This window comes from Mesoplodon bidens (genome assembly GCF_964165515.1).
Source record: "Mesoplodon bidens genome assembly, chromosome: 19".
In the NCBI taxonomy this organism is placed as follows: domain Eukaryota; kingdom Metazoa; phylum Chordata; class Mammalia; order Artiodactyla; family Ziphiidae; genus Mesoplodon; species Mesoplodon bidens.
The window spans coordinates 41,269,590-41,292,908 of record NC_138179.1 but is presented as its reverse complement, the minus strand read 5'-3'; the positions used below and the strand labels follow the sequence as shown (position 1 = coordinate 41,292,908).

The 23,319-nt window shown below is 56.2% G+C and overlaps 1 protein-coding gene across 7 annotated transcripts in view; it reads right to left on the bottom strand.

The window, feature by feature from the left end:
- PGS1 (phosphatidylglycerophosphate synthase 1) overlaps window positions 1-23,319 on the bottom strand; it is a 57,040-nt gene that overhangs the window by 10,706 nt on the left and 23,015 nt on the right. For 3 of the 7 annotated variants that reach the window (XM_081218826.1, XM_081218822.1, XM_081218823.1), the window contains 7 exons: window positions 22,286-22,363; window positions 20,068-20,167; window positions 19,077-19,266; window positions 17,855-18,033; window positions 15,340-15,861; window positions 5,007-5,155; window positions 437-565 (listed from right to left, as the gene is read on the bottom strand). In XM_081218826.1, the coding sequence (XP_081074952.1) occupies window positions 446-565; window positions 5,007-5,155; window positions 15,340-15,861; window positions 17,855-18,033; window positions 19,077-19,266; window positions 20,068-20,167; window positions 22,286-22,363 (1,338 nt within the window). In that variant the 3' untranslated portion in view covers window positions 437-445. Of the gene's footprint in view, window positions 1-436; window positions 566-5,006; window positions 5,156-15,339; window positions 15,862-17,854; window positions 18,034-19,076; window positions 19,267-20,067; window positions 20,168-22,285; window positions 22,364-23,319 lie in introns of those variants that run through there. The other 4 variants (XR_014013956.1, XR_014013957.1, XM_081218825.1 and 1 more) reach the window with 3 other exon arrangements.

The following is a 23,319-nucleotide window of genomic DNA, read 5'->3' as shown; positions in this document are numbered from 1 at the left end:
CCAGGGCGGCCAGCCAGGACGCTCCCGACCAAGAGCGAGCGCTGCCCCTCCGCTCCCACTGCCTTCGGGACGGCGTGCGCAGCAGTGAGGAGGGGGCGCAGAATCTACCTCTGTACCCGGTGGCCACCAGGCCCTCACGCCAGGGCCGCCTCCGGCCCCCGGGGACGGGAGAGCGTAAGCGGGCCCCACGATGCTGACCGCACCACAGCCCCAGGACGTGGCAGAAGGTAAAAGGGCTGCCTCACTTAGCACCAGGCTTCCAAAACCTCCACACCCACCCACGAGCCCAGACGTACACCCCTGGACATGTAACCAAGAAAGGACGAAAGGGCCCTGGAGTCCCTGCGAGAGGCCCCGGGGACCCCCACTGGGGGGAGCCCCCGTCCCCCTAGTGACCCCCTGGGAAACCGCACTGGGCCGGCCCGGTAGTCAGTACCTGCTGTTCTCAGAAGAAGTTCTTAATCAGCGGAGTCACCATCTTCACCCACAGCTTCACCTGCCGGCTCGGCTGCTCAAAGGTGGCAGAGGACACCACGCCCGACCTCAGGTAGAGCTGCTCCTGCTCCTGGGGAAGAGGAACAAACAGGAGTGAGGGGTCGGCTCCAGCACCAGGTGACGCAGCCTGCCGGCCCAGGGGCTCCATGGGGGCCCCAGCGCAGGTCGCCCCTGTACACAGTCCTTAGAAAAGCCAAGAAGCCAGTGTGTTTCAATTTTTAAGACCAAGCAAGACGTGTGTGGGACAGGCAATTCAGAGTTGAAGAAATACAGCTGGTGGAAAAAATATTTAAAAGTTCGCCCTCACTAAATGAGGTAGTGCCCATTAAAATAATGAGATTTTCTTTAAATGAGACACAGTTTTTTCTTCTCTCAAACTGGCAAAGAGTTGTTTTGTAACATCATCGCCCTCTGCTGATGAAGGCCGAGGGAACAGGCACTCTCGGACACTGCTGATGGAATGAATGGAAAGGGGGCGCGAATCATCTGTCTGTAGAGCAATTTGGCAACAAGTACCAAAAGCCTTAAAAAGCTCCACTTGCAAGAGTTTATCCCAAGAAAATAACTACGCACTAAGATTTTTGTGTACTGATATTTATCACACCAACATTTATGACAGAGAAAACCTGGAAACCCCCTAAATGTCCACCAACCAGCTAATTAAATATAATAAACCCACATGACAAATCAGCATTCACCATAAGATAATCATACTCTAGAAAAACATTTACTTAACCATACGGGAAAGTGCAAATATATTAAGTGAAAGACACTGGATATGAGTTAACATACACAATATAATCCTACTTTCGTTAAGAAGAAAAAAACAAGTTACACCTCTCCATATGCACACAGAACAAGACAGACAGGAGCAATCAAAGCGATTTCAGTGACTCTCTCTGGATGAAAGGGTTATAGCGTCCTGTAACTTTTCTCGATTCTTACAATGAACGACTATTACTTACATATTTAAAAACAGGTTAAAAAACACTGATATAAGCCTCGTCTGAAATTGTGTTTAGAATCTTTGAGAGGAGAAACTGTCTCTTTTTAAAACATTACACCCTACAAGTGCTGTGTTTCCCTAATAAGGTATCGAAGCTTTCAAAGGGCAAAAGGCAGCAGTCAGGGGATGTGATTCTGTGTCCACCACCAGGAGTGGTGACATCCCTCTCTGAACCTTGTGTCCCTTTAATCTATAAAATACTGACTTTACCCACACTATGGTGAGGATCCCCCAACGCTGGCTTTGCAAACACCCTGTCCACTGCGGGACCAGGAGCCCCAAGGGGACAGTGGATGCCACCGCACCATCCCACTGGGAGCTGGACGCAGGAATGGAAGCCACGTCCCTGGCAAACTCCTCTGACCCAGGGAGGACAGGGGATGAAGGACACCGCGCCCTCCTGGACATTACAGAATCTGTCCACAGCTCTTCCCGTCACGGGCTGGGGAAATGTAGTGCCCGACTTCACATCTTCCTGCACAGTTTTTGCGCTCACTCCCTTGTGAGTGGTACTCCCAGGGCCGGGGTCCCTGGCGCTTCAGGTCTGAGCAGGCTTTGCCGGCCGCCTGCTGACCACGGCTGGATGGGCCTCATGGAGGAGCCAGCCTCGGTCTCGGGGGGCTGCTTTGCAGAAGTCTCCAAAGACCCGGCTCCAGCTTTATGTTTTCCAATGAATACACAGCCAAGATTTCAATTAAATTACCAGAAACACTTAAGTTTCCTCACAGACTCCACACGGGGATGGAGAAGGAAGTGAGCTAGTCAAGGTTACAATGCTGTTCAAGGGAGTCTTTCTTAGGTCACAAGTGGTAAACCGTGTCCTCTGAACAAAACCAGGAAGCTTTCAGTTTTTATTGTACGTACTAAGTGAAGGGAGGGACTTCGGATTCGGATAAAAATATCTCCCCACTCCGGTGCCCAGTGTGACATGAACAGGGCCCTTCCCTGGATCCCCAGGAGGACTCCAGAGGCAGCTTCTGAGAGCAGGGACCCGGGCAGCCGGGGTTTCGGGGACTTTTCTGGGCTCGGGGAGGGTTGTGGGGCTGGGCAGTCCCAGCACTGGGCATCGTGTGGGCCTCTCCAGAGGGTGGCTTTAGTCCCAGTATATCAATACATAGGCGGAGTTATCCAGAAATGCAGTTTTGCATTTCAAAGGCACAGAAATCAACGTGCCTCTAAAGAAAGGAAGGACTGCAGTGGCATGAACTGCCACCCTCCCACCATCAAAAGCCGCTGGGATTCAGGTTTGGGAAGAAAAACAAAATATCCCAAATATGTCATTTGGGAAAGCAGCTCCTGACCACAACCGGCCTAGCTTTTCTCAAGATCCAGGATGTGGGTTCAGTCCCCTTACTCAGGAAGTGGGGGAGAGCGGCCAGCACCGGGACCCTGGGCAGAGACTTGCTCCCCCAAATCAGCCCAGACCCACAGAGACCTGGTCCTCGCCAGAGGCCACGTTCACACTGACCACTCGCTACCGTCTGAGGAAACCCGGCTCTCAGCAACCGAGGCGAAAGTCCAGGAGACCCCACTGTTCCTCTCAACCCAGCCCGCTCTGAGGCCGGCCGGCCCCTATTGGAACCTCCTCGGTCATTTGCTGGAAGCCTCACCATAGCATCTGTGATCTGCTGAGGAGATCAGATTCTCCCGCTGGCCACCCAGAGCCCGACCGCTGCCACTTCCTCTCGGCCTTGGTCGTGAAGCCCTTCCCGGCACCAAGGCCCCACTCAGTCACTGACAAGATTCCCAGATCGCAGGAGGAGATCCCAGGGAACAAGGCAGTTACCATTTCCTCGTCCATCAACAAAGGCTCCAACAATTTCGCAACAGTAGTTCCCAAACACAAGAATAAAAGCTTAACTCAGTCTATACGCTTCTGAGGGCTGAGGGCTGGCCTACGGCAGTGTTATCTACATTCCCATGACTCAGGAGGGAAGCTGGCACCTTCCTGGAAAGGCTTTGTTGTCAAGGTCACAAATTTGTGAGCCCAAAGGATCATCTAGGTTTCACATACACAGGGGCTGTGCTTGCATTCTCGAAAGTTCATCAGCACTGCTGCAGGTGCTCAAATGCGAAGATTCACACAGAAGCACTAACTTTCAGTTATTCTCGACTTTAAACAGAAAGACCATCACGAAAGGAGGCCGAGACCGCTGCCCCTTGGGGAGTCACTGCCACGTTCCTATCCCGGGGAGCAAAGGGCGCTCTCCCCTGTACCCCCTCCCCGACCTGACCGTGGGTTTCCAGCAGCCGGCAGCAGAGGCTCAGGGTCCCGTCCCCCGGGACTCTCCAGCCCCACCTCAGAAGAAGGGGCCGCTCTCCCGTGAGCCGTGCCGGGAAGTCTCTTCCCAGGGGAGCGGGAGGTCCTTGGTGGGCCACGTAACGCGCCCACCGAGCCGGACAAGGCAAGTTCTGTGCTCTCTCGGGCTCCAGGTCCCCGCTCTCAAGAAAAATGCCTGCCTTCCCCTCTCGTAACTGTAAGGAAAGAAATCCCATTACAACTAGGAGCGTGACAAAAACAACACAGAAATTCCAAGACACCTTGGAAACAGGGGCCTGCCTCGCCCAACCTCCGTCCCACGACACGGGCAGGAGGCGAGGCAGCCACGGCCTTCCACTGCGTCCCGCCCACCACCGGCCCCCACAAACATGCCACGAGGGGCCCCTGCGCCTGGCCAGGCACACCTCTGAGCAGTCCCTCCACCATCTATCTCCTCTGTAGGTCAATCCCAAACCAGATCATTACCAAGTGAAACAATCTGAACTAAAATAAATAGAATTCAAGTTCTCAGCGCAACAGGATCGTGCATGCCGACTCAAGGGCACAGACAGAAATCTGTGAGCGGGACTGTCAGGGCGCTCGCGACGGCTCAGCTCCCCATGAACCACCTCTGCCTGCACGGGCCTCTAAGTTCATTCTAAGGTTTGGCTCTTTCTTCCGGGCTCTCTGTCTCCACGTGCAGAGATGCTGGCTCCCTGCGTGCCCCTTCCGCCTGGGTGGCAACCCTGCCTCCTGCCTCTCCCTCCCCCGGCTCTGAAGCACCTCCTGGGGAGGGTCTTCATCAGAAATGACCGAGGCCGCCTGAGGCTCTTCCCTAACGGACCCAGGTCCTGTGTAACCCTGGCTCCTTACCCCCTCTCATAGTTGATCCGCAGTCTCAGAAGAGGTTGGGAACCAGCGCTGTATTCACATGCCAGTGAGAACAGTGTTCTCTTCCCGTGCAGGGAAAGAAAATGTCCTCCAGGATGTAAGGGGTGGCGGGGGGGAGCCCCTACAGGGCAAGAGCGAGCCCCGGGCTGGAGGCAGAAGGGCCCGGGCTTCAAAGGACAGCCCCGCGGCCGGTGTCCCTCAGGACCGGCCACCAGGACACGCGAGAGGACCCCGGTTCTTTCCCACTCTGCTCAGCCCCCGGCAGGAGATGACGGCAGAGGCAGCCCTCGGGGACCTGGCACCCAGCTATGCCGCCCCCACCCCCCCGGGGAGGTCCCACCTGCCCCAACCAACCTGGTGAAGCTGCTGCTGCAGGGCCCGGCTCTCCGTCACAATGGCGATCTGGGCCTCCAGGTCCCGGTGAACTGACCTGTACCCAAAATTAGGAGAGCCAATCAACGTGAGACAGGGCAGGCTGCTCCCTGCCAGGTACAGCCAGAGGCCTGCAGGGAAAAGGAGACGTGCAGACAGGAAGTGAGCACAGCAGCTGCCACAGCCTCTCCAGTCGCGCTCCAACCTAAGGGGAAAGCAGCCCCCCACGGGGTTTGCGTGAACAAGACACCGAGGGGATGGGCTAAGCGGGGGCCACGTCTGCCCAGCCCAGGGTGCTGCCAGGAGGCGCAGGGACCGCAGTGTCTGCGGGGCAGCCCGGCACTAGGGACGCTCACTGGGACGGCTCCCCTTTCCACCGCATGGCACGCTGTGGCCTCTTTTCCCGACAGGGCGAGAAGTGGGTTCTTAAAAGGACCCTGGTGATGCCCGTGCTCAGGCTCTGTTCTCACCCCCACCCACCCCGCGATGCTACCAGAGCCCCTCCCAGAGAGCGCAGGACCTCTAATCCCTGCTCTCTGAACTGCCTCAGTCGCGTCCTGGCCACCATCCAGCCTCCCATGTCCTTCCGCAGGCCCGGAGGGAAAGCGGCCCAGCAGAGCTCAGGTCACACCTGCTTCTCAGGAAAGAAGCCAGCTGACCTGTGGGCTCGGGAACAGAGATGCTTTCACCCAAGCCAGCAGACGTGGGGCGGTTACGGGGTGACAAAGGACTGGGTTTAAGAGCGGGTTACATGGCAAAGCAGGCCGTAAGCAGCCTGTGGGGTGGAGGGCATCTGTCCTTCCTCCTAGAACTGGCGTGAGGATGCCCCCACCAAAACCCTTGCAAGAGCAGAGGGCAGAGAAGCGAGGGGACTGGTCCAGCTCCCACCTCCTGCCAGAGGAGCACTCCGTGGGCCCCTGAGTCAGAGCTCTCGATGTCTGGGCTCCTATGGGATTTTGTCCCAAATCTCTTAAGGTGGAGCCTGGGTCTGACCGAGCTATTAAGGGTCCCTGCAAGGGGAGGAGCAGCCCAGCACGGGCCCTTTAAGAGGGTTTTGGGGCGGGGGACAGCCGATAGAGCCCCAGCCTGAAAACAGAGCTCAGGTTACTCCACTGCTGCATCTACCTGAAGACGAGCTGGGCCCTGCCTCCCCAGGGCCACTCGACTCTCCCTCGCTCGGACTGCTGACTGCGAAGCCCACCAGGGCGCCAGAAACGAGCCTGCTGGGGGCTCGGGGCTTTAGGCCAAACAGACAGACGAGAGGTCACGAGACGCCAGCGCACGAGAGAACCTGGGAGGCCCTGTCCGTTTCAGTCCCACCCCAGAGAACACTGCTTCCCCCTTTTTTGCTAGAAAATGAGCCAGTTAATACCACAGACAGAGGAAAAAGCAGGGCTCGCTGTGAGCAGCCATGTGGTAGTGGCTCCTGCCTTGCCCGCCACCCTCCCCCAGCACTGGGAACTCGCCATCTCTGACACCACGGCGACATCTCTGTAATGGAGGTGGTGGATTCTCTCAGAATCTTACATGTCACCTGAAACACAGCAGGCAGGTCCTCTGCTTTGCACCCCATTCCATCCCCTCCGAGTTCCAGGCCCCATAAGGACTACTTCTCCTAAAAAGACTATTCCCCAAACCTAACCTCTCAAGGACATCTGCTGCCCAGACTTCCTTCCTCCTACGGCGAGCCCAGGCTTGCATCTGGCCTCTATCTTTCCCTCCACGCTGCACCAAGAGCGCCCAGGCCAGGACACCCAGTGTGGCCACGTCAGTCCCAGGCTTCTCTGCAGGCCACCCCGCACAGGGCCGGCCTCCTCGCACCCTCCCACCACCACGGGTCTCTCCCCTGCCAACATGACCCTTTCAAAGGGCACACAGGCACGCAGGAGCAACACAAGCAAATCAACAACATGTAACACACACCACACTCCTAAAATAGAAGGCCATTTCCTAATTCTCACTCAGACCAGGAGCATTTCCAAGAACGTCTTGGGTAAGAGGTGATGACTCTCTGCTGCCTGTTCCTGTAATACGTCTGCCACCCCCCCAACACACACACACGCAGGGGCCACATCAAAGCCACTGCTTGCCCGTGTGTATCGTTCGATCAACTGCAGCCCGCTCCGCTGGGCCGCTGCATGTAAGCAACCGTGTGGCTCACCTTAGCACGTGGCCAGACCACGCAGTGGGCAGGCTGGCCCTGGCACTCTGCTCCAGATGCCCAGGGAGGTCCGAGCCTCCTCCTCTGCAGTAAAGGCCCTCCATCTGCACTAGGCTCAGCCGCCCCGCCCCAGCCCTCCATAAGCCCAGGGCTGGGCGGGACAAGGCGAGATCTCCACCTGTTGTTACTGTTCCAACTCTTCTTTTATTCAATGTATTTTATTATTTCATATATTTTTTTTGGCTGCACCACGCGGCTTGCAGGATCTTAGTTCCCCAACCAGGGATCAAACCCGTGCCCCCTGCAGTGGAACCTTGGAGTCCTAACCATTGGACTACCGGGGAATTCCCTGTTCCAACTCTTCTGATGCCAAGATTGGCCCCTTAAAGACACTGGGGGGCTTCCCTGGTGGCGCAGTGGTTGAGAGTCCGCCTGCCGATGCAGGGGACACGGGTTCGTGCCCCGGTCCGGGAAGATCCCACATGCCGCGGAGCGGCTGGGCCTGTGAGCCATGGCCGCTGAGCCTGCGCGTCCAGAGTCTGTGCTCCACAACGGGAGAGGCCACAACAGTGAGAGGCCCGCGTACCGCAAAAAAAAAAAAAGACACTGGGTCTGCTTGGTGCTACCTGTCCAGCTGGCTTGCCCAAGCCCACTCAGAGAGGGGACAGGTGAGAGCCAGGACTAGGGAGGCCCAACACCCACATGGGTGACGTGGGATTAGGCTGGTGTAAATCACTTGCCACCATGACCCTGTGTCCCTCCAAGGCTCCCAGACCACAGGGTCTGGCAGGGAAGGTGGGAAGGGCCTGGTCTTACACGTACTTATTTGTAAAATCTGCCTAAACGCAGACCACTCCCTCTCAAGGCAACCTATGGGTCAGCCATCAGAGGCAGGCAGCCCATCTCAGCCTGGCCCGCAGCTCCCCAGTATGGACCACTGCTTCTCAACCTGTTTTCATTCCTGATCCCTGAAGGAGCTTTTTAGCCCCGCTGAAGACTTTTCCAGCACGCTCCCCGAGAACCAGTCTCGGCTCCGTGGGGCGGCATCGACCCTGTTGGTCATGTATGACACACACACCTACTTCTTCTCTTTTCTCTCTTCCCTGCCACCTCTGCCTCCCTCAGCTTCTTTCTGCTCTGGCCCAGGGTGGACTTCAGGTGAGTGCTTGGATTAAAGAGGCAGTGCTTTTTTACCTACTGACCACTTTGGTGAGGCCTGCAATCACCCAACCAACCTCCCCTGTGGACTCATTTGCACGGTCTTTCTCCATCAAAAAGAAAATAAAGACCATAAATGGCACAACGGCCACCCTTTGGCGTGCCGTGATGGGGCGGGGCTTAGTGCAGCGTGGGAAGCCAGAGGGGGATGCCACGTGGTGCCACCAGCAGCTCCACACGATGCCCACAGCCTCAGAGAGCCCGGGACAGGGGGGCTGCTATGAACAAGAGTCCTTCTAGATAGAAGATCACCAAGTCAGGAGTTTTCAGCTATTGGTCTGTGCCCTAGAGACAACTGGGAGACTCTCACTCAGGGAGGGGAGCGCACCCCCCCCACAAAAGGCCCTTTGGAGCTCCCGAGCCGTCAGAACCTCCAGCCAGACACACACGCCACTCAGGATGTCGGGGTGAACACACACACACAAAGGGTGAGACTGCCGGGCAGGGACTCACTGTCGGGAAACACAGCACTTCCCAGCCTGGCCATAAACCTGTTATCAAGCCCCAAGTCCTCATCCCAGGGCCCGACCTTTGGGCCCACCACCTCCAGCATTCCTGGAACCAGTGGATCAGGGAGAGACTCTGCAGCAGCAAGGACAGCACAGCGGGGGAGAAAGTGCCTTTGCGGAGGTGGGTGGTAGGGGGGGCGGGCACTGAACTTCAGCACCGGGGACAGCGGGTCTCACCACAAAGGGAGCATGCCGTGGGTACAGAGATGACTGGACTTGGAGGCCAACAACTTCCGCTGCCTCCCAGCTCTGCAATGAGACATCCTGCCCCACGCCCTGGCCTCCTCTTTAGGGAGAGAGACACCTGCTTCCGCTCTGCTCGCGCCGACGGTCCTTCACAGTCCCAGCATCATGCTGAAGGGTAAACCAGATACTCCCAGGCTGCCTGCAGCCCTGGCTCACCCTGGCCTCCAAGCCCCTTCCAACCTCAGTGCCCATCCTCCACTCTGACCACCCTGGCCCAGGGGGTGTCCTTCAAGCCTACTGTAGCCTCGGGGCTCCACGCTTCTGTTCCCTCTGCCCAGACCTCTCCTGCCCGGGGGTCTCTGCTCAGTGTCACCTCCTCAGAGAGGCCCTCCCTGACCCCCATCTAACAGACCGTCATTCACCTGGAGCCCCCGCCTGCTCTGGTCTTCTTCAAAGCCCTTTCCACGACCTGACATTGTATTTGGATAGATTCATCCACTTATTATCTGCTTCCCAGTAACCTACACCTTATGAGGGCAGGGAGTTAGTCTAGTCCCCAGTGATTTATCCCCAATGCCCTGAATGCTGCCTGGCACATAGCAGGCCCTCAATAAATACTTGTTTGAACAAAATAAATAAAATGTGGATAAAAACACCTCTTCCAGGGCTTCCCTGGTGGCGCAGTGGTTGAGAGTCCGCCTGCCTATGCAGGGGACACGGGTTCGTGCCCCAGTCCGGGAAGATCCCACATGCCGCGGAGCGGCTGGGCCCGGGAGCCATGGCCACTGAGCCTGCACGTCCGGAGCCTGTGCTCCGCAACGGGAGAGACCACAACAGTGAGAGGCCCGCGTACCGCAAAAAAAACACACAAAAAACACCTCTTCCGGGGCTTCCCTGGTGGCGCAGTGGTTGAGAGTCCGCCTGCCAATGCAGGGGACACGGGTTCGTGCCCCGGTCTGGGAAGATCCCACATGCCGCGGAGCGGCTGGGCCCGTGAGCCATGGCCGCTGAGCATGCGCATCTGGAGCCTGTGCTCTGCAATGGGAGGGGCCACAGCAGTGAGAGGCCCGCGTACCAAAAAAGAAAAAAAAAAAAACACCTCTTCCAACAAATGATTAAGTATAAAAAGGCCTTGAGGTTCTACAGCAGGAGCACGTGAACATTTCAGGTTAGAGACCTTCTTTGAGCATCTCTCCACGAAAAATTCAAAATTATGCACCCCTCCCTCTCCTCCCCCCACAATATTCTGCAGTAAATTTCAGAGGGCTCTCAGATCCCTGTAAAAACAAGAGGGAACAGAAGACATCACAGTCCTAACCTCAGATGAATGAATAAGCATCACCTATTCTGAGGCCAGAACAGAACCAAAACACTCCAAGAGGCCCGGAGGCTGGTGCCTGCTCGGTCCAAGGTGAGCAGCACTGGCCCAGGCACACCCCCATCCCCAGGTGAGAACTGCCTCACGTGGGCCCCACAAACAGGGTGGAGCTGCCCTGGTTCTCACTACAAGTTCACCTTTGGGCGCCATGCCAAGTGGCCTATCGGGAAGGCAGTAAAAATAGTGACAATTCTCACAATCATTAACAGGTTCCTCTGTCAGCAGGAGCCAGAAATCTCTTAATCCAGTGGCCCTGCCCCGCCCTCGCCACACACATCGTGCTGTTAATGCTGGAATATTGCATCCAGACGAAATCAAAGTCAACATCTCAACAGCAGGCAGAGCCCACGTCCCCCAGCATGGATGTGGCCCTTGCTCTCACAGCAAGAAATCCCGTGATGGTGCATACACCACCTCTCAGCCCCCTCCTCTCCATGGAGCAGAAAGCTAGGTTTGCCTCACTTCATACTCACTCAGACTCCCCTGAAGTTGCTGCCTCTCCAAGCCCTAAAGAGGTTAGTTCATCGGCACAAGGTAGACACAGCACGCACAACCTCTGACACAGCCATCCTGCTTCTGGTCCCCTGTACCCTACTCTCAACCAGGACCAAGTTTAAAAGGGGAACCCCTGGAAGCAACTGAGATGTTGTTCAGTAAGCGAGAGGATAAACTGTGGTCCATCCATACAATGGAATACATTCAGCGCTAAGAAGAAATGACCTATCAAGCCATGAATAGACGTGGAGGAAACTTCAATGCATGGCAAGTGAAAGAAGCCCATCTGAAAAGGCTTCAGGCTGTATGATTCCAACTATATAATATTCTGGAAACAGCAAAACTATGGAGACAATAAAAAAAAAATCTACGGTTGCGCAGGGCGGAGGCTGGGGGTGGGGGGGGAGATAGGCAGAGCACAAGAACACAGAGCGGGGGTGTCCCCTGGTGGCACAGGGGTTAACAACCCACCCGCCAATGCAGGGGACACAGGTATGAGCCCTGGTCCGGGAAGATCCCACATGCCGCAGAGCAACTAAGCCCGTGCGCCACAACTACTGAGCCTGCGCTCTAGAGCCTGCATGCCACAACTACTGAGCCCACGGGCCATAACTACTGAAGCTCGCGCGCCTAGAGCCCGTGCTCCGCAATGAGAGAAGCCACCACAACGAGAAGCCCGCATGCAGCAACGAAGGGTAGCCCCCACTCACCGCAACTACAGAAAGCCCATGCGCAGCAACGAAGACCCAACACAGCCAAAAATAAACAAGTAAAATAAATTTATTAAAAAACAAACAAACAAACAAAGAGCACAGGGATTTTAGGGTAGCGAAACTAAACTACTCTGTACATTTGTCCAAACCCACAGAACGTACACCACCAAGATGAATGCTGATGTAAACTGTGGACTCGGGGTGACAATCACGCGTCTCTGCGGGTTCATCAATTATAATAAATGTAGTGGGGGGGCTGTACATGTGTTGGGGGGCAGGGAGAACACAGGAACTCTCCGTACCTTCCTCTCAGTTTTGCTGTGCACCTAACACTGATCTAAAAAAACTAAGTCTTTAAACTCCAGCTAAGCTGGTGGTGCTCCCCATTAGGTCGGAATGCTCCCCCACTCCCAGAACCCTGTCCGACCTCACCCACCAGGTGAGGAACGAAGGCCGGGCAACAGGAAGCTGACAAACCATCAACCAGAAGAGCTGCCAACTGACGGATGTCGAAGGTGGACCCCTACCCTCCCACACCCCCAAAGCCCTCCTGAGGCCAAGCAGATGCTGGTAATAAGACTTTCGGGTTCAGTGTCGCCTTTCACTGAGCCACAGGGAGATCAGCAACAAAGCTATAGGTGAGGACGATGGCTCTCCTCGCCAGGGGCCCCAGCCCTCCAACGCCACGCACGGCGTCCCCGCCACCACCCCTGGGACTCCACTCCTCGCCCATGAACCGCATGGTCATTTCACAGAAACTCCAACGCATGCATGTCACCATTCCCTCCTGAGTACAATCCAAAGCCATCGCCCCAGTTGACACGGAAGTTGAACCTGGTCCCTCCACTTGTGCCAAAGGCAAATTTGGGCTGAGAACCAGGCTTCGAGACTCCCATCCTGGTAACCTCTCCACCACATCATGCTTACCCAAGGTCTCCTTGGCATATCAAATACGCGCCCTTTGCAAAACTCCAAATAAAAACTAACCAGATGGGACCACATTGCCAAAGGGGTCTCTAGTACATGCCTTTAAAGAGTGGAAGGTCCCTCTGGTTCTTTGAAGCAGCTCAACTTATTAAAATGGGATATATATTCAAGTCTGCTAGGAATCAACAGAGTAGTCAGTAAGGCGGCCTCCGCTCAGGCCACTGGGCAGAGCCAGCGCTGCTCCAGCCGAGCACGCACCCCTGCTCCATGTTCCTGGCGACACTCGGTGAGCAGAAAACAACAAAGAGTACACCCCAGCCCTCGGGGCCTCCCGTCACCAGACTGCACTGCTATCCACTAGCACCCGTGGACCAGTGTGGCCGTTGCCCACGAGAAGGCTGTTTCTCTCCACCCCGCCTGCCAGCGTCCACAGGCCTGGACCGAGCGCAGCTTTCCTGCATCGCCCCACACGAGGCCACCAGCAGGTTCAACACATAGTCAGGACCCAGAGCCTGGGGGTGCCTGACTCTCAGAGGGCAAGGATCTGGAAGGAGGAACACAGTGTCCCCATTCCCCCTCATCGCCCAAGGGCTTCTGGGAGCAGGAAAGGCCGCGATCAGCCCCGGCCTGCCCTGCAGGAGCCCGGGGAAGGGAACTGTAGTATAGGCTACTCAGCCATGGGGAAGAATTTTCCGGGGCCCAAATGCAGACACACCGCTTGCACCCAGCATGGCCCCTGCACAGGGCAGGCAATCAGTAGCTGGTCCACCACTCCACAGTCCAAATCCAGCGCCACCTGCGCTGCCTGCTCCTTGTCCTAGGTTGCTTTGGGGGAAGTGACCATCAAGAGATGAGCCAGAAAGGGGGGCTGACTTAAGACCCCCCACTACCGAGCACAGCCACTAAGCAGGGAAGGGCCTGGCCTCTCATTTCAGCGCTGAGTGGTCTGACCTTTGGCTCCTGCTGTTAGGGTGAGGTGTCTTCTGCGCAGAAGCCCCTCTCCACATGCCCCGTCGTGCTCTCCCCCTCCCCCTCTACTGCACACACCCTGGGATTCCTGGCCTTCCCCACTAAGCCAGCTGCCAGGTGGCAGGGCTCCACCCAGGCGGGCGGGCGTGCGGCAGGAGGGAGCGGCTGGATCACGCCAGTCCGGGAAAAGGCGAGACACACTGGAAAAGCCGGTTGGGTGTTTCTGTTTCAACGGTAACTGGGGAGTCACTGCACGTTTATCAGCGCAGCTTCACGGAAATAACCCACAGCACACTCAGAACTGATGGGCCAGGCTACGCTGGGGGCCCCAAAGTGACAAGGGACCCCCCGCACCGACCCAGCCACAGGGCAGACGAGGAGTGAGCGCTCTCGATGTGCCTCTGCGCAGCTCGCCAGGCACACAGGTCCCCTCAGAGCTCAAAGCTCCTCCCACTATCCAGCTCTCTGTCTCCACTACCCCACCCCAGGCACCACTGTTATTCTCAGAAGTAACAGAGCCAATCCTAAAATACCTTCCACACCCCCATGGGCTGACCTGCCTGCCCGGAGGCACCTAACTACCGGCCGGGCTTAGCCCATGACACATCTAGGATCGGTACAATGGCAGAGCTCACTTCCCACACCAGACAGTGCCACCTGCCCGAGCAGGCACGCAGGCCTCACAGTAGCAAGTGGAAACCACCCAATCCCAGAGGGCTGGACCCAGGAGACCTAGGGTGGCCTGGGGGGATTTCCTAGCATACCTCCAGATGGAAACCAATGGTTTAAGGAAACAAGAGTCCAACCTGAGGGTTCAAAGTGACCTCAAGTCTAAACAACACAGATGAGTGGCCGTGACAACACCATCCCCCTCCCGCCTCGCTCAGGCTCTCTGGAAGCCCCCAGGACCAGCGCAGGAGCAAAATGGGTCTCTGAACCACCAGCAAGAAGTCAGGAAAGCCAGGCACTTCAGTCGGGGCTTGGGGTCCCCACGCTGTCCACTATTCCTTTAGACACAGGACTAACCGAGTTGGCCATGGGGTCTCCCGGAGCACAGAAAGGAGCAGTCACACTCGAGAGGCAGGTGCCCTCGGCATGGAGAAGGCACAGGGTTCTAAACCCGTTTGTTCACATCGTGGCTATCCCCTGGGATTGTGCCACATGTGGGCTGCTCCACGGATGCACACAACTGTGCAAGAGAGACCATTACGATATGCAATTCACACTCTGACCCATCCTGGGGCAGTCCTGTACATATAAACATTCTAAGTAGATAGCCTCAGTTTTCTCAACTATTAAAAAAAACACACACAAAGGTTTGGCACATAGGGGAAAAAACAGGACTGGTGAGGAAGGGACTGAAAAAGTGGGCTGTCTGATGCCAAATGAATGATCCCTAACGAATCCTCTGTCCCCAAGAAGGGCAGGGCCAATGCGGGAGAACTCAGATGATCACAGAAAGACTAAAGCACGTGCCTTTTCATCTACCTGAGGGGGGAGCTTACGTGTACATTTTTTAAAACAGCCCCCCAAATGATCTGAGTTTATAAGCTTGGGGAAGAGATCTTGCATAACTGAAATGCACATAAATGCGATGATTGTGACGCGCCCGCAGGGCTGTCATGCAGACAGACAGGGGAAGGGGCAGGGCTCTACCAGGCAGGCACCGGCACCACGGGCGCTAACAAGCGGGCCAACTGGCCCATCCCCCGGCTGTCCCGCATGGGGGCCGTCCTCTGGCCAGCCGGCTGCCACGTACCTTTGGCATGAAACGTCCAGCCCCTCCGCCAGTACTCCTGCAGCTGGACCCGCTCCTGCTGCCCCAGGCTGCACACCTCACTGTAGAACTGCCGCTCAATGTGCACGTAGGCGGCCGGGATGGCACCTGCCACCCCCTTGGCCCCGAAGAAGCCGTTCACCTCCGGCGAGGCCAGCAGGATCTGGTACTCGGCTCGCGTGCCCAAGACCAGGTCCATGTAGGCCTGGGTCAGGTTGAAGTAGCCGGTGGTGAGGTAGACCTTAGCGCCTCGCTCGGCCTCTGTCAGCAGGGTCTCAGTGACAATCTCATCTATCTGAATCTCAAAGGGCTTCATCTGGATCAATGGGTAAATCCAGGTGTCTGGGGCTGGCCTCCGGTCTCCAGCAGCTGCTGCGTCTTCCTGGGTTAAGAGGGAGTTGCTGTGGAAGGTCTGGGCATGCAGCATCTGCTGGCGGGTCCTGGCTGAGTTGATCACATCCATAACCCTCTTATTGGCTGCCTTGCAATACGCAGCCCGGTCACCTAGAGGGAGACATGGCAAAGGGGAGTCAGGAGCAGAGAAGGGAGGCTCTGGACTCCCATTCAGCATGGGAGACACACCACATGGCACGTGACAGGCAAGCACAGATGCCACAACTGATCCTTCACCAAACACATCTCGATTGAGCACAAGACACCAGGCCCATGTGAGGCTCCCCTGTGGACAGAAATGCCCGGAAAAGGGTCTTGCCACAAGAAGCCTGCACTCAGGGGGAAATGAAAAGGCCTCTACCAATCCACTTACGAAAAGTTCAAAAACAGGCCAGACTAGTTGAGGGCGACCGTGGTCAGGATAGCGGGCACGCTGGGGGCTCAGGCCTGGCTATAGGGACCTGAGGGGGCTTCTGAACACGCACATAAGCTGCACACCCGTGACTAGCGTGCATGTTACACATCAGAAAGAACATGTGTCCGACAGAGACACGCTGAAGTCTGACCAGAGAGCAGGAGAGCGAGCCACAAGGGTCAAGAGGTGAACAGGCAGCTCTGGGCCTTGTTTCCACACGGACACCAGTGACGAGTGGCTGCATGGACACAATGAGGGGAAAAGAAGTGAGTCTAAATTCTATCACTAGATGATAAGAGAGTTAATGAGCTAAGCATCCAGCTCAAGAAGTTAGAAGGAAAAACAACAGGAAAAGCCAAAAAATACAGTACAAGGAAGGACATTATATAAAGCAGAAATTAACAGAAAGAAAACAACAATATAAAAACAGGGAACTTCAACACTGTCCGAAGTTGATTCTCTGAAAAAACTGACAGAATAGCAAGCCTTGGGCAGGGCTGACCAACAAGAGAGAGACGGGCAGCACGACTGTCCTGGTCACCCTTCACGCGCTCTGGGCTGGGAACAGGCGCACACGCCCGAGTGCCTTCCAGGGCTGGGCAGCAGCCCAGAGAAGGACTGCTGTTTGCGGGGATCCCTCCTAGCCGACGGCGGCCACCACCGGGGCCGCTCACTCACTGCTTCTCTTGAGCTGCCCTGGTCCCGGACACGGCTGTGCCCAGCCCCCCACGCCCTCTGAGCGTGCTGACTCTCAATTCTTCCCCGAATGGGGGCCCTTTTTTCTGCATATTCATGCCAGGCCTGTTAAGTTAGATCAGGGGTCAGCCAGTGTTTCCTGTACGGGCCAGACAGTAAATATTTCAGGCTCTGTGAGCCAGAGGGTAAAATTGAGAACACTATGTAGGTACTCATATAATAAAAGAGAAAACAGACTTCCATAAATTTTTATTGTTGAAATTTAAAACATAATAGTAATTATCATACTACTCTATAGCACATAGGCGTAGTGGCAGCAGGCAGGGCAGGCACACAGATCACGGGCTGGCTCCACAGTGCCCAGATCCCCAGGCCCCAGGGACAGGGTTCCCACCAGACATCCCCACTCAGATGCTTCCTTTCTGGCTCTTCTCCTCACATGGGCTAGGTTTAACCCGTTCCCCACATTGCTGACACGGTTGCAAATTCAGCAGCAGCCCTCCTTAAAGGCCACCAGGAAGCCACGGCCACAAGAATCACAGGAATGCAAATAGCCCGGGAATGCTAGCTGCCAGGGTTTGCCTGTTTCCAGTGAGCAGGATCGAGGACTCTCCCATTTCACGTTCCAGGCAGGAGGCCGCAGACCTCAATGGAGCCGAGAGCCACAGACCCTCTGTGCTCCAGAGTCACGGGAGGTGGCCCTGAGGGGGGTGGCCATTTAGCAGGCCGCTTCCTGTAAGTGCAGGGCAGGCTCCCGGCTCACTCCCACGGGCACCCAGACCCGAAGCCCACAATCCCACCTTCCCCGGCGGCTCCCTCACCCGCAGAGCATGACCGATAGCCAGTGAGTCACGTCTGTCTGGCTCCAAAGACAAAAGCAGAACAAGGCTCTGCCACCCAAGTCTCCTAAACCCATGGCAAGGCCCCCAGAGGCGCACCCTCCTCACCCTCACCACCCCCAGGCTCAAGAGGCCGAGGAGCCCGGGACCCTACCTTTGTAAGGATGCACCATCCCCTCCACCACCTGCACCGTGTCGTCCCCCTGCAACTGCAGGGACACGTCCCCCACCGCGTCCACCAACTCCGTGAAGAAGTCCGCAATCTCAGGACAGTCCTGCAAGAACACGTAGCGGTCCTGCCGGTTGGTGAAGTAGGAGTCACTCAGGTTTGCGCTACAGGGAGGAAAGCGGCAGGTGAGGACTCAGGCGATTGGGTGCAACAGCAAGTGCTGGTGACCCCGGTCTCAGGGTCACCAGCAGGAGCAGGGGAGCAACCAACTCGGATCAGGGTGCACCAGCAGCAGCAGCCAATTAACAAACAGCTACTGACGGGCTTCCCTGGGGGTACAGTGGTTAGGAATCCACCTGCCAATGCAGAGGACACGGGTTCCAGCCCTGGTCGAGGAAGATCCCACATGCCACGGAGAAACTAAGCCCGTGCTCCACAACTACTGAGTCTGTGCTCTAGAGCCCGCGAGCCACAACTACTGAGCCTGCGTGCCACAACTACTGAAACCCGCGTGCCTAGAGCCTGTGCTCCGCAACGAGAAGCCACTGTAATGAGAAGCCTGAGCACCGCAATGAAGAGCAGCCTCTGCTCGTCGCAACTAGAGAAAGCCCGCATGCAGCAACGAAGACCCAATGCGGCCAAAAATAAATAAATAAATAAATAGATGAAATAAAATAAAACAAACAGCTACTGAGCCTGGCTGCTCACGAGAGATGGGCGAGTGACACTAAGGTGACACAGAGGAGTGACCGCAAGGCCGTCCCCTCACCGAGCTGACCACCGAAAGGAGATGCGGACACTTACAGAGCCAAGCACCACTCGGGCTCGGCCCCAGTGTCCCCCAAAGGGCTTGGATTCCCACCCGGCCCTGCCTGACAAAGTTATTTGTCCTCCCGGGTTTCTTGTGTACAAAGTGAGGGAAAGACCACGCGGGGTGACAGCGAGCATGAGCTGAGACAGTACACGAGGGGCGCACCCAGGAGCAAACACAGAGTAAGGGCTCAGTAAACCACGGCCAGCTTTCAGTCGCCCTTCGTGGCTTCCAGCTTCCGTGGCAGACAGGACACCGGGAAGACGCCGGGAGGGCCAGGCGACCAGACTGAACACGTAGCAGCAGGCCCTCGAAGGCTTGCGGGGACGGACCTTCCCTTCTCCGCGTCCTGCTGGTCTCTGCCCTGGAGACCCCGAGAGAAGGGAGCCACCTCACCCGCTCAGGATGACGCTGTTGTCAAAGAGGTACACCTTGATGTGCTGCAGGCCGATGGTCTCGTTGAAGCGCTCGGGGATGAGAAGCCGGAAGAGCCCACGGAGGTTAGGCGTGTGGAAGAGGGACACTCGGACCTGTTCTGGAAACCTCTGCAGGAGTGGGAGCAGCATCGTGCGAGAGTTCTTCCTTCCTGAAGACGCGGGCGAGCAGGAGGAAAAGGACGGCAGAGTCACACCAGGAACAACACGTAGCCCGCCAGTGCAGCGCCACCCACCAAGGGCCTGCGCAGCCGTCCAAGTCAGACCGCCGGGGGCTGTTTTCAGCCAGAGGGGCTCCAGGACAGCTTCTACCCGGACACCCACCACATCTCAGGGCAGGACTGAGCAGCCCGCGGAGCGGACATCCGCTCTTCCAGCCCCACAGCACCCATTTACCCGCCTCCTGGTAACTGCGCCCAGTCTCCTCCCGGGGGCACCATCCAACCCCGCTCTCACATTTCTGCTCTGGGTGAAGATGGCTCTGTCCACCCCGGCTCTGGGGAGGCGCGCAGGCCCAGGCTGGGCCGGTCAGCACACTTGGGAGCCCCAGCACGGAGCCCAAGGCAGGCTGCGCAGGAGCTCCAGGCTGACCGCGAGGGGAGCAGATGCTCTTCCAACAGACAAGATGCGGCAAGACGGGCCTGGGACTGCCAGAGGCTGCCGCAAGGAGCCAGAGGATGAAGCCAGCCCCGAGGTCCAAGCCCCAGATCACGACCCACCCGAACCAGGTCAGACGTGGAAGTCAAAACAATTCTCTTTTTCCCAAAGTCATTTTTACTTGGACTGTCGGTCACTTGCCGCAGACAGAATCCTGACGGACAGGCCGTCCTGGGCCAGCCCAGATGGGCTTCAAATAGCCTTGCTGCTGGCTGAGGACAGGGCAGTGAGGGTGTAATTCCTCGTTCTTCCTGAACGAGGAAGAATCAGGGGGCCAGGGAGGGCGTCAGACCTACCTCTTGAGCCCCGCGTGAAGTCTAAGAGAATGGACACCCTGAGGTCGGAAGGAAACTTCGCCTGGAGTGACTTTTCTAGAGTGCTTTCCAGGCAATCCACCTGCCAAGAAAAGACCCCAAGAGAACAGAGATGAAAGATCTGAAAAGATGGTTATATATTAAAGAAATGAACCAACCTGTCAGCAAATGCCCCCACGGTCCTCTTTGAACACACACACATATACACAAGCACGTACACGCACACGCCAGCCACGCTTGCCCAGAAGCCAACGCTGCAGAACCTCTTCGCCTGAGGCCACCGCGGGAACCATAATCCGAAGACACGGCATCTGCGGCCCGGGCCTGGCAGGATGAGGGCTCGGGGGGTCAGGGACGCGGTGCCCAAGGGTCTGGACCTCGCCGCTCTTGAAAACACTAAGACACCAGCTCCCACACACGTTCCAATGGATCATCCTTACAGGCACACAACAAACAGCACCCCACACACGGACAGCACTCGGTAAATATTTGCTGAATGAACAAATCCAAGACACAACCTGCCCACTGCCACTCTCCACAGGCTGGATGTGGCATTCTTCTCCCAGGAGAACAAACACGCTTCCCAAGCTGGCAGCTAAGAGCACGTCCTGAAAGCGGGGCAGCCTTTCCTCAGACAGGAAGGGAAGGGGTGGGCTCTCTCCTGCCCCCCACCCTTCCCCCTCGCCCCCTACACAGTCCCTGTTCTCTTCCAGCTATGCCCTGGGGGTTTCTGAACAAGGCAAACCAAGAAACAACACTTGCCATGGGCAAGGGTCCATCTCACTCCCTCACAGTAGAAAGCCATCCAGGGACTCCGACAACACAACGACCTCATTCACACTCACTTCAGCTCAACCTACAGATTCTGCGCTGGGCTCGTCCTACAGGAAGCACCCGCTGCACAACGGGTGACGTCTGCTCCTTCCCAGCCCCGCATGTCTCGTTGGAAGGGACAAGAACGGCATGACAGCAAGTCTAGGTGGAGCCAGGCTGGCTGCAGACCCGCACCCGACACCAGCCCTGGGCAAAAGCAACGGCCAGCTCGACCTGCAATGCTGGTTCCTCTGTCTAATACAGACTCAGAAAGCCTTCTCTATAAAGGACCAGATAATAAATATCTTGGGCTTTGCAGGTCAGATGGTCCCTGTCACAGTTACTCAGTTCAGCCACTGTAGCAAGAAAGCATCCATAGACAAAACAAAAATTAATGAGAGTCACTATGTTCCAATAAAGCTTTATTTATGGACACAGAAATCTGAATTTCACATGCTTTTCATGTGACACAATTACTACTCCTCTTTTACCTTTTGCCAAACATTGAAAATGTAAAGCAGAGGAAACAGGTTTGAGCCCTGGTCCAGGAAGATCCCACATGGGGGAAGATCTAGGTGTACGGGCTTCAGTAGTCATGGCTCGCGGGCTCTAGAGCGCAGGCTCAGTAGTTGTGGCACACGGGCAGAGCAACTAAGCCCGTGCGCCACAACTACTGAGCCTGCGCTCTAGAGCCCGCGAGCCACAACTACTGAAGCCCGCGTGCCTAGAACCAGTGCTCCGCAATAAGAGAAGCCACTGCAATGAGAAGCCCACGCACCACAATGAAGAGCAGCCCCCGCTCACCACAACTAGAGAAAGCCTGAGCACAGCAACAAAGACCCAACGCAGCCAAAAATTAAATAAATAAATAAATTTATTTTTAAAAAAAGAGAGAAGCCACCGCGATGAGAAGCCCACGCACCACAAGGAAGAGTAGCCCCCACTCGCTGCAACTAGAGAAAGCCCGCGCGCAGCAACAAAGACTCAACGCAGCCAAAAATTAATTAATTAATTAATTAATTAATTTTCAAAAAAGAAAATGTGAACACCATCCTTAGCCCATAGGCCACACATAAATAGGCGGTGGCCAGATTTGGCCTGCGGGTCACAATTCTCGGGAGCCCCAGCTTGGCAGACAGACGGCCTACGGCCCCTGTGCAGGGTGAGGAGGACACGGGCCAGCGAGGTCAGAAGGCCCAGGATCACATCTCCCTGCACCCCTGGCTGATCCTCCTGATGTGCCCAGAATCTGGGGCAACAAAAACAAAACCTGGCCTGAGACGCAGGCCGAGGAGGGCGGCTCCACCCCAGCTCCACGGCTCTGCGCAGCCCGAGGCTTTAGGGTGACTCACTACTGCCAGTAGGACCACCCCTGCTTAAACCTTACCAGTTCCTGTTCCAAAGGACCTGTCCCCAGGTAGAGGGACGCCATCACGACCCGCCTCTTGGCTACTTTTATCTGCCCCTGAAGAGAAGAAACAATTCAAAATTCATAATCACCATTTTCACAGTTCACTGAGAAAGATACAGTCCTTTGGTATTGGAGGCAAATAACACTCCAAGCTGAACTATCCTGTATCTTCACCAATTAATATTTAAAGCAACCCCCAAATGTGTGTGGTAACCTACCAGATAAGGACCCACACCCCTAATTTAAAATACTCAGCCTGAAAGTAAGGCATGATCTAGCCATGCTATAAGATACGGCACAGCCACGAAAAGAATGAAGGTCTGTGCACACTGACCTGAGGGGATGTCCACAGTGCACTGCAGGGACAGAAGAAAATCACTGAACAGAACGTAAACCGTGCTCCCCCGTCACCACCCCATGCACCCCTGTATGGGTGGGGGTGTGTGTGTGTGTGTGCGCGCGCGCACGTGCGCGCATGTGTGTGTCCAGGGAGCAGAGCCCGACGAGGGAGTGCGGGGGCAAACTTGCACTCCAGCCCCGTCTGCACAGCTGGGGTTTTATAATGAGCATGTAATTTTTTTTAATAAATGTATTTATGTTTATTTTTGGCTGCGTTGGGTCTTCGTCGCTGCGCGCGGGCTTTCTCTAGCTGTGGAGAGCGGGGGCTACTCTTCATTGCGGTGCACGAGCTTCTCATTGCGGTGACTTCTCTTGTTATGGACCATGGGCTCTAGGCGTGCGGGCTTCAGTAGTTGTGGCACGTGGGCTCAGTAGCTCTAGAGCACAGGCTCAGTAGTTGTGGAGCACAGGCGTAGCTGCTCCGTGGCATGTGGGATCTTCCCGGACCAGGGCTCGAACCCGTGTCACCTGCATTGGCAGGCGGATTCTTAACCACCGTGCCACCAGGGAAGTCCCAAGCATGCAACAGTTTTGAGATGCAGACAGACAGGTACCTAGCTAGACACACAAACAGAACACACCAACATTCAAAGATGATGTGTCAGTCCCAA